The following is an 11,065-nucleotide window of genomic DNA, read 5'->3' as shown; positions in this document are numbered from 1 at the left end:
ACAGAATCAACTCAAATGCTGATACTCTCCCTGTGTATGCGGAGGCATTCACTCACATGAACAGCAAGACAACAAGGTTAAGAGGGAGGGGCATGAAGGTTCATTTCCAGTGGGTTAGAGATTAGAAAAGGAAATGGAGGTGCTAAACTCTTCTTGCATTTCCTACAATGGAAGAACTGGCTAAAAATGAGCCGTCGTTTCCAAAAAAGGGAAGACTTTTTGATCTACAATGTAGATACTTCCCTTGCGTTTCCTTGCTGCTTAAGGGAGGATGGGCACTCAATATATTGCTTTTGGGCACCCCTAAAATATCCTTCAAGGGTCCACCACCATTAGTAAAACCTGTCTCTTGACGGTATAGTTTATGTGGCTTCCATCCATCGTCAGCAGAAACTCTGTAACTGCTCCTACCATGGCATTCTAATGTGTCTAATCTCTCTTCTTCTTCTAGATGGTCCGCTTGATCAGCAGCCACAACATCATCGTCATCTTCCTCATCTGATCTAATGCTTTGATCATCAACAGAACCCTCTAGCTGCAGATGACATTACATCCAAATGTTCAAAAAAATATCATCATTGCAGCAGCAAATCATTTCCGAACAAAATGAAAGCCAAACGGATACCTCTTCTTCAAGTTGCTCCCTCCGACTACTCGACTCTTCCTCGCTATCAGCCTCAACAGCTTCCTCTTCTTGCTCTTCATCACTTCCAGACACTCTACTTTCATTCACAAGCTGCAAAGAGCCTCAACAGATACATAAAATTAACTAGTTTGGCATAAAACAAAACAATTGGAAGAATTCAACAATCTCATACTACCACAAGTCTCAGTAAGCAAGTGCTAACATATAACAGTCTCTCAATCACCATTGATGAACCCAATACAGCTAATTATTGCAATTTACGAAAATAAATTTGAACGCCCTCATTAATATATCCCATAGCCCACTGTTAGTATTATGAGCTTACTTAGATCTTGGGCGCTATTTACACACTTGAACCTCCAACACAAAAGTATCAGCAGTGCTGATAAATTGGACCCTCATCACAATTCATCTAAGAGCAGTCCTGATTTTATGGCTTCCGAGAATGTTAAAATGCCTTTACATATTCTCTGTAAGAATGAAACTCAGACAAGCAAGCCCACCTACAAGAACTGTAGTCATGCAATATACCAAGGGGAACAAATTCTGGAACCATTGAATATGTGATTATAACAACACAAAGGTTATGCAGAAACACACCTCTTTCTCAGTTCCTTCGACGTGCCGAGGTGAGCTTGAACAAGATGACCCATACCGACTACTCCGGTGACTGCCATTGTAGTCCGTCACATCCCCCCTTGAGCTTTGGCCATCTATGCTACCATTATGACTCGTCCCCGCTATATCATTGGGCCAAGCACTAAGGCCAAAATTACCAAATTGCAGATTAACAGCTGTGTACGGGGAACTGGAGTCTCCCATGTTACTGTAACTGCTCAAAGATGGCCTCTTAGAAGAGTCAGCAGTCTCAAAAGGCCATTCTTTAGCAACGGAACCATCAGTATTCACTAGGGCCATCAACTGGCGAGAAGATCCTCTTCTGCGTATGACTTGGAGCATTCCCTTAGAACCTATTGAATTTGCAGCACACTGGTTTCGATACTCCTCATCAACCACCTTGACGGTGTTGGTGGTCTCGTCATAAAATAACTCTCCTCCCTCTCTCCTACGCAAGCAACCAAAAATGGTTGCATGTATGGAAGCTACACTTTTGTCCATATTTGTGTTGTTTACCTTGGGAATAAGGTGCTTATCCGCCCTCTTGCACAGATAGTCTTGAATAGCCCTAATGTTGCGAATATATTTGACATACTTGTTCTTTGCAGGATCAAGTGTCATGTATTTAGCACGAACTGCAAATCTCTCTAAATGTTTTTCTTCGTTTGCAATGTATACCATAAAAGGGATTATTGAAGGATGCTTCTTCATAAGTCCCATCTGCAAAAAAATTAATGTGATGCATAGTCAGATCACAAGAAGTTGATTGAAATCACAATTATTCAGCCTTACAGTACTTGACAACCTAAATAGTGTGACATCAAGAAACAAGTGAGACATACCACGAAATTCAGGCTCAAATGTACGCCTTCAACAATTACAGACTCACATTTCTGCTCCCATGAAGTAATTAATCTGTCTAGACTATCAATCACCATCTCACTCTGAGCCTTGTAACCCTGCACTGCCATTGTTTTTGAACTAACCACTACCTCTGCCAAGTTACCAGTGGCATTCCCTTGATTTGGCAAGTAAGACTTCCCTTTTACACCCCCCTCGCTGAAAGAATGTTCTCCTAGAGGTCCAATAAATTTGTTCTCTTGTCCAGCCAATTTTGAAGCCTCCGAATTCCCAGTTCGAGAATCCATCAAATTTCTTTCTACCTTCTTTTCTTTTTTCTTTGCCTTCGCCTCAGCAACTGCCACTGGATCCAGATGCTCCCCAGCATGGTATGTTGAAGCCCATAGTAATGGGTTCTCCCTCTCATCAACAAAACTCCTCATCATATGTCTGATTGAGTCAGTCGAAACAACAGTCGTGATGCCCAGCCTACTTGCCTACACACAAGCGTGTAGGATCACCCTATGTCAACAATAAGCGCGGAAAAAGAAGCAAACCAACAATTCTATAAATCAGAAATCAAATCACGTTTTGAAAAATCGCTGTTTTAAGTGAAAAATAACCTAGAGCAGCAACTAAGATTGGGACTTCCTTCCAGTTTTATCTCTTCTCAATGATTGGAGAAGAAACCTCACCCACTATCCTAGATCCCTCCATAATTAAGAGACGTTTTTAATCTTTCAATGACCCTGACAGTGGTACTTGGTGTAGTAGTGGGAGATGGGAAACACTCTACCGTAAGAAGCATTATAAAACACTTTAGCTTGCAACAAAACACCAATTGAATATACCAGCAAAGTTGACAAGGTTGACTTGCCACATCCGCTCGTCCCACATAACAAGATTGTCATCGATGCTTTCTTTTCTCGGATTCTGAAAATTAGGACACAACTTCAACGTCAAGCTATCTACAAACAATTATTGAAGTTCAATATTGGACCAATTTCAAACTCCCACTAAAATTTATATACTTCAAACAATAATTTTAAACATATATCTCTGTGCATGCATGCATGTGTAGAGTAAAAATTATGCATAAGCTACATCACAGTGTCAAAGACAGTGTTGGTCTGAAGCGAATTTTGCCTATCGATAGAATGGTAGATTTGTAAGCACATTTAATATTTCCATGTTGGTGAATGGAGGTCAACGAAAAGCACCACGATTAGTGGACCTTAGATACACCTTGGAGATTGGAGCTTTCTAATTAAAACAAAATTTAAAAGGTATCCTTTAATGTTCCTTGGCCAATTTTCAGACTACGCGGCTAAATCAGTGTATTTTTAGGCATAGACTATGCGCCAGGCTTTCCATGAAGGCACTCATTGGTAGAGAAGGAAATGACCTGCACATGGTTGGTACATGAAGGAGAATATGAGAATATGATGACATGTATGAGCTGAATCATTGAGGGGAAGCACCATCGTATGTTTTTTACCGAAAGCCTGTTTTTTCAGGAGCAGCTTTACAAAAAACTTTCGGTAGTCATGAAATATGGTTCCAAGTCTGATTCCTCTGAATGGAATCGATCTCCAGCTTCATGGCTGCCATCCACGCTGGATGCTCAGCTGCCTCCTCAAAAGTGCAAGGCTCCACATCAAGTGATAGCAAGGACGTGTATCCAACATGTACCTTTTGAATGTGTTGAGAAGGCCTCATACCTTAATCACAGACGCGGGAATGTCTGTCACTCCTGCACCATCTGGATATGCCATTTGGGCAGGGGCAGAGTCTTGGAGCAATGGAGCATCATCATCCTATGAAACCTCCTTGTATGTGGAGAGACGGGTGCTTGGACACACTTGCCCTTGTCTTCAACTTGGGCTCTGGAATATTAAGGAGTGTTATCACGGGCTCTTCCTCCTCCGAGAGGCCATCTCTACTCACCACAACCTTCTTCATAGCTGGATCATAGAGCTTGAAGGCAAATTCTTTGGACTTTGAATCCAACCTCTTCTTCTGATCCGAATAAGCCTCGTCTGGCGTAACTCCATCAGGTGCTTGTCTTTCTTCTTTCGATGATGTGGACTGCTGTCTAAACGGCCTCACCCAGTAAGCCCTTTCAAAATCCAAGATCATTTGACCAATTTTCTATTCGAGAATAGAAAATGAATTATCAACCTCTACAACCGTCTTCCTTATATTCTCTGGCTAAAGCAGATCACCCTTTTCCTTCGTTGGCTGATCTGAAAGATTCGATTCCCAAATACAAAGACAGCAGCTGGTTTCGCTCTTTGCGAGTTTCTATTCCATCAGCTGCTCCCGGTTTTGGTTGAGATTGTTGTCTAAAAAATTTAGGGAATTGTAACATGCATGCTGTTATGCAAAGCAGCATAGAGATGAGGGTGGCTGGAAGGACCCTCTAATTTTCAAACGCTACCAAGCTCAGTTAGACCAGAAACCCTAAATACTTGAACTAGTTTCTAGGTCTGTTAAGCACTAATAATGAGCGTAAGGACTCCTCTTGCTGATAATGGACTGAGTTCAAACAGTCTAAAACAGAAGCATGAAAAAAGAACACGTGAAATACCACAGGATGAGAAGTGAATTAAGTTTTCTGTAGTACAACCCCCTTAGTTAGAGAATCACAGGGGTTCTAATTAGATAAACAGGACTAGACAGAACAGGCTCGAGTGTATGCAGAGCTTACAATGGTCACATTAATTGAAGTCAAGGTGATTAATGGCACAAGTCTGGAGCAACAAACAGGCTGAACTTTGGTCATATCGGCAAATTCATTACTAGCAAAAGAACCAACTGACAATTTGCAGCGAAGACAGCAAGACAATTTATCCATCTTACTCCAAATGGCAAGGTCTCTACCCCTCTTGTTTCCCATCCTCAAGAAAACATTCGCTTGGTTTGTTAGACTGATATGAGTCTCTTCGTTTCAGATGAAAACATCGACCGAAGGGGCAAAAGAGAAGCGTGAGAAAGCCTGGCGATAAAGAACTTAACAATAAATAATGCAACCGTCGTTCTGCTAAAAGGATTAAGGCCTCGAATTTGAATCCTAGATAACTAACATCCCTCGTGAAATGGTCGCATCGGCTTTTGATCTTACTTGCAAGCTAATAAAAAGTCGGATCTCTGATTGGGGCCCACATAACGGTACCCAGACATAGCCTCACAGACCAAGTCCGTGAATTCCTCCCTCCTGAGAATGGCGGTACGTCGCTTCTTCTGAACACTGAACAATTTTTTGGTGATCTCTTTCAATCGAATCTCATTCTCTTCTGCAGCTCTTTTAATATCTTCTTGTGTATATTCTCTGTTATTGTCAATCTCAGAATCAGATAGAGGCCTCGAGAAGTCCTTTCTAGGGAACTCGTGGCAAGCAGATCCATTCCTTTCGAGAACCTTAACCGGAATTTCTTCTCTCAAAAAATCGAAAACACACCTGCTGATCTGATAAACGACAAAAGATAATGGCAGACATCAGAAAACCGCTTCTATATAGAATTTGCGAACAAAAGCGCCATCTGTATTCCGCCTCATAGTACTACATGAAATAAACAGCACTGACCTTGAACGCATGTCGTGCTTTGCATCCAATAAGTTGCAATGTACTCTGCAAAACGGACCGTGTATACCGGAAAAGATTGCAAGGCGGCTGTCTGTGTGTCTCTGTATTATGAAAATCTTCGTCTTGCACGATGATGTAAAGAAGTTTCGGCCTATCCGCCATAGGTGGCACCGCTTCAAGGCCCAGGTTGATTTGAAGCGACTCGATGCAAGTGCATTGAAACAAAACAGATCAAGCCAAGGTTGCGCGAGAGATGGATCTTGTGGAAGGAGAGGGAGCGGCAGAAGCGTGAGGAGGAAGGTATGGAAAGCAAGGGACGAAGAAAGGCACAAAATCGAGACAGAGGTGGAGGGAGCGAGGAATCCGTGCAAAGGACAAAGGACAAACAGAAATCATAGCTGAATGTGGAGGTGATTCAAAGGCTTGGAGGGGGGAAATGTGGGATTGGGAGAGGCAATTTCTGGACGCAGGGATGAAGCCAGGCGAAGAAGAAGAAGAAGAAGAAGAAGAAGATGATCATCATGTCCGCCATAGCCAAAGCTCCACAAACACCATTTTGCTCGTATTCTTAAACACCCTCCTTAAACCCCCATTAACCTCCCTTAATCCAACCCCTCAACTTCACCTTAGTTCTTCCTCCCTTGCTCTTCACCCAACCTGGGTTCACCCTCCCTCTCTCATCCCTCCGCTCTCGCAATATTTGTCCAGTCATATTATTATGGCCTTTGTTGTCGACACTAACACCCGGAGGAGGCATAGATCCCACTGGTTGCAATGTGGGCACATGCCAAATCACTTTCTCACCCTATCGCACCACCCACCACACGGCTTCGGTCGCCAGAATATTGAAAACACTTCCATAATGGTAATCCGCCTCCTTCGAACCTACCTGTCCCAACTCCCATGTGTCAGCTCCCCAAGCCTTTGATGAAGGTTCGAGAAAGGTGAGGCAGTCCTCCTTTCCCAAACATGGCGAGCGAGCGGGAGTCTTCCATAACCGTACGTGTCAACTCCCTGCACCTTTGACAGCGGGGAAATGTGGGGGAGTCCCTTTCCCACTCAAAAAATGGATCCCACCTACTCGCCATTTACTAAGTGGGAAAGGAGTTCTCCACTTCTCCTTCTTCCTGCCTCAAACACTCACCTCCCCTACAGGACCTTTTGCCCGCCACTACGACTTCTTAACTTACCTCTCACATCTGCTCTACCAAGCACCGACCCCTTCCCTTTGCGTCGCTTGCCTCCCCCTTCATTTTCCTACCTAAAACACCTCCCCAACCAAACATCTACTTCCCTCTACCACCTCTTACCTTACCTCATTAGCATTCCATCCACAACCAATCTCCCCAACCCCTATTTCATCCGTGTGAGGTTGACGCGAAAACAACATTATCAACATTTTCTTGTGGTTAGGATACTTAATACAATGAACTTAATTCTTCTGTTTTTCTTTTCCTCAACCCATAAAGGCGACCTTTGGACTTAGTGCACCGACCGATCTAAAACAATTGGCATTTCCATGAAATCAATGTGAAAATGGCCTTAATAACATTTGTAAGCCCTTGGGATGACAAATTTCATAAGGGAATAGTTTAACCCCTTGTTCATGTCTTTTAAATGGTTTTGTTTTTAGAAACTCTAATGATTTTGCCACCTCTTCTTCTTTTTCTTCTTCTTCTTCTTCTTCTAAAACCATGAGATTAGCTAGACAACAAATCATTCATTTCCTCAAGATTCTAAAAAAAAGTCTCCTTTTTTACCTTGACTATACTTTAGGCCTCTCTCTCTCTCTCTCTCTCTCTCTCTCTCTGTGCACATTTTTTTACCTTGACTATACTTTAGGCCTTTCTCTCTCTCTCTCTCTCTCTCTCTCTCTCTCTCTCTCTCTCTCTCTCTCTGTGCACATTGGAACACTTACAACATTCGTAATTTAAGCACTATCAAAGTTTTTTAATAAAACTATTTTATATTGACTTGGTGTGCTTTCCCATACATTTGAAGCACTCTTCCCCCCTCCCAAATGCATCCTTTGTGCTCTCATTAATAGTAACAAAGGTAAACCTCACCACTCTATTAGCAGCACTTACATGAATGCCTTAAGAGTTTGTTTTTCTCTTCATGAAGATTTCACAATTCCTCTAATCTAAGCATAGTGCACACATTTTACCAAACATTGAATATAATAATACTTGCCTCCCAAGCTTATGATAATTAAACATAATGCTCTTTAGTGCTCCCCATTAAAAGTTATTTAAGACAAAACTTTACTACACTTTATCACCAAAATCACTCTTTATTTTCAAGGTTTCAACTCAACATCATAATAACATGTTTCTATGACAAGGTGCTGCCTTTTAAAAGTTATTTTAGATGAAAATTTAGTACACTTTATCATCAAAATCTACTCTCTTCTCAAGTCTAAGAAATAAACCAAGAAACAAATGCTTAGACACTAACAACACAACAACGAAACGATATGATGGCTCACCATAAATGCATTACCCCCAGTTACATGACAAGATTACCTTTAAAGAATCTTGAAGAAATAGAAGCAAATAGATTAGCAATGGTATGAATGGTTTATCATAATCTAACAAGCGCACAAAATGAGTGGTTGTGATTCAAATAAGCAAACATGAGGTCATTCTTCATACAACATGTGTATAGTTGTGTCCTTCTTTGTAAAACATTTATGCACATAAATGAACTACTTTTTATATGCATGTGGGCTCTTATTTATTTTTTATGTGTGTTCATCTAGTTCAATGAACATATGGGAAGTAGGACTTGAACTTAATACCTCACTATCTGTTTATAGTTTGGAAATTGAGACCATATCTTAGGTGTAAGCTTATGAAAATTGAGACCATATCTTAGGTGTAAGCTTTTTGATGCTTACTACTTTCAACTATGCTTTAAGGTTTACTAAGTTCTATGTTCTCATCATGAGAACTCTCCATTTTGTGCCGAAATATCAAATCATGCATGGCTAGTTTAAAGACAAAAAGGTTGTCTTTGATGCCTTGTTACAAACTACAAAAATACCATGGGTATGCACAATCAATTTGCTTAATGATTCTCTCAATTTAAATAAAGATATAAAAGTCTAGCTCAACATGGCATTCGAGTCGTGAAGAGCTTCCAAGAAGATCACTCTAGCCGATCTTCAAACACCCCCTCAAGAGTCAATCATCTCGTGGGTGTGGAAGCCCAAGGCAACGTTGTAAACACTCAACAAAGATGTGAGCTAATCTTATAGAGATAATTATTCCATAGAAAGATACGTGATCTTATGATGGCGGCATATTACATAGTTTTAACATTGCAAGTGGAACTCGTTTATGGTAAGAGTTTTGTTGCATAATTTCCATGTAGGGTGGAAATATGACATTGGGAAATATAAGTGTCATTCTAGAGCTAGGCAAAATCGAATCCCAAAATAGTATTTTCAAGTTGGGATAATAAGAGGGCACATCAAAATGCATCATGTGACAAAAGAAATGGTCGACAAGCAGTACTTCTCCTTACATAATCAGCACAGAAATCGTAGATATCGATGTGTTTGAAATATCCAAACCATTCAACTAAAGTATTGCCATTTTGAGAGCGAATTTTTATTTCACGATGCAACAAGGTGTTTTATTTTCTATAAATAAGCTACCACATCTTGACAAGGTATAATTTGGGAATCCTTGAGGAAAAGGGCATTGCCATACACATCCTTATTGGGACTTGGATGCGTGCTGGCTAGCCATTCAAGTGGGCTAAAGTCCTAAGTTGCCACAAGAGAGGTTATTATTACATAAAGATAATACACTACTAATTCTAAGCATACTTTAGTTCCAATTCATTGTTGCTCTACAAACACATGCAAGCAATGTGATCTAGTGAAGTTCATCAATAACTTTGAATTTACCTTTAAAATGATAAATATGGAAAGGTAAACTATTTTTTAATTTTTGATATTCACACGCTTTCATGCATTTAAGCACGCCAATGGGGTTGAGAGGGTTATGAGGGCTTAAAAGGGTATAATTTGGCACAATAGCAAGTGTGGTGTGACAGGTCTTTTCCTTAAATGTTTCACGACCTTGTTTGCTATACAAGCACAACTAAGGTTTACAACTAACATTTCACGACCCTGTCTGCTACTCAAGCACAACTAAGGTTTGCAACTAACGTTTCACAACCCTGTTTTTTAGTTGAGCATAAGTAAGGTGCACCTGGCCTTTCCAAAGGTCCCTTCACCCTTAATGCACCTGGCCTTTCCAAAGGTCCCTTCACCCTTAATGCATGGGCTTGATATGAATCTTGGCTATGCTCGTGTTGTCCTAGGGTTGCGAAAGCACCTCGTTTCTCTTATTTCACGTGCCAGCTCAGAATTGCATGCAAGATATACCCGTGTTTTTGTAGGTAAATCTGCTATGTTTTATTAGGGGGGGAAACCGGCGGTTGACTTTATGGGGTGGAGTGACCATAAATGTCATCCCCATTGATGCAGCGGCGGATTGACAGAGCGCCTGCTTCTTTCCTTTATTAAAACTTCACTAATCTGCAAGAGACATTGCTGACGTGGACCATTGGGCTGGCGGTCCACGTCGGCAATAAGGGAGAACGTGGACCGTCATTCTGCCAATGGTGGGCGCCACGCTCAGATTTGCTCGCAGACGTGTCAAATGGTACGCTGATCTCACCAAGATTCAGATTCAGTAGAGTACACCCGTTATAGATCCCTGATTCCGTGCCGCCCACCTTGTGCGCGACCATGCTGGCCTGCACGTCACATACAAAGGGCAAAGACCTAAATTGACCATCATCTCATCTCATTCACTCAATTTACAGGTCCCATCCTTCATTTAAAGGTTTCTCCATACTCCTCATGCACCCTTAGAGAGCGAGCTTTCGCGCGATGGATGGCTCAAGGTGTGTGAGTTTTCAAGCTCAAAGATAGCAAGGAGCCTAAGAACAATGTAGAATTTGTGATGATCGAATTTCCGATAGCAGCGACTTTGTAGGTGAAACATTATGATTTCTCTGAATAGGATCTTTCGAAAACTGGGAAACCCGCATTTCACGCTTGTTTACTCCAAAACTTCCGATGTTAGCGCTCGAGCCTAGAAGGATGGCAAGAAACTATGGAGAGTACAAATTAAGGTAAGCTAATAGTTCGGAACACTTCTTAATAATGTTTTGCTGTTTCGGACTTGCTATGGTGTAGAGTGGCACGCGAAATAATACAGGCAATGTTATTGTGCATTTCTGCGAAGTCAAAAATGCTATGGGTCAAAGGTCAATGTTGATGCACGAGGTGGTCATGGAAGATATGTTAGGCACTTTGCGAAAAATATGAGTTGTTTCGTCTACTCACATCTATT

General features: G+C 41.4%; 1 protein-coding gene across 1 annotated transcript; it reads right to left on the bottom strand.

Annotated features, from left to right (window-relative positions):
- On the bottom strand, window positions 1–6,134 carry LOC147902575 (P-loop NTPase domain-containing protein LPA1 homolog 2-like). The gene is made up of 7 exons (XM_087373364.1): window positions 5,691–6,134; window positions 5,229–5,572; window positions 2,956–3,037; window positions 2,107–2,601; window positions 1,247–1,984; window positions 626–736; window positions 1–535 (listed from the first exon to the last, which is right to left on the bottom strand). Exons 1-7 carry the CDS (start codon window positions 5,850–5,852, stop codon window positions 143–145), a joined length of 2,325 nt encoding a protein of 774 aa, XP_087229490.1. The 5' UTR covers window positions 5,853–6,134; the 3' UTR covers window positions 1–142.
- Window positions 6,135–11,065: the final 4,931 nt, after the last annotated feature.

The sequence above is a fragment of the Dipteris shenzhenensis genome, chromosome 4 (assembly GCF_047967505.1).
Source record: "Dipteris shenzhenensis isolate YYH24624 ecotype China chromosome 4, Dip_SZ_1.0, whole genome shotgun sequence".
Lineage (NCBI taxonomy): Eukaryota > Viridiplantae > Streptophyta > Polypodiopsida > Gleicheniales > Dipteridaceae > Dipteris > Dipteris shenzhenensis.
The sequence above is the reverse complement of the archived record's forward strand: the minus strand, read 5'-3'. Positions and strand labels throughout refer to the sequence as shown.

Bases quoted from the DNA above. Each gene is read 5' to 3' on its own strand.
- LOC147902575 (XM_087373364.1), bottom strand. From the start codon at position 5,852: ATGGCGGATAGGCCGAAACTTCTTTACATCATCGTGCAAGACGAAGAT. The intron at 5,573-5,690 runs GTCAGTGCTGTT...GTCGTTTATCAG, and splicing joins AAGCACGACATGCGTTCAAG to ATCAGCAGGTGTGTTTTCGA. The intron at 737-1,246 runs GTGTGTTTCTGC...GGCTCTTTGCAG, and splicing joins TCGAAGGAACTGAGAAAGAG to CTTGTGAATGAAAGTAGAGT.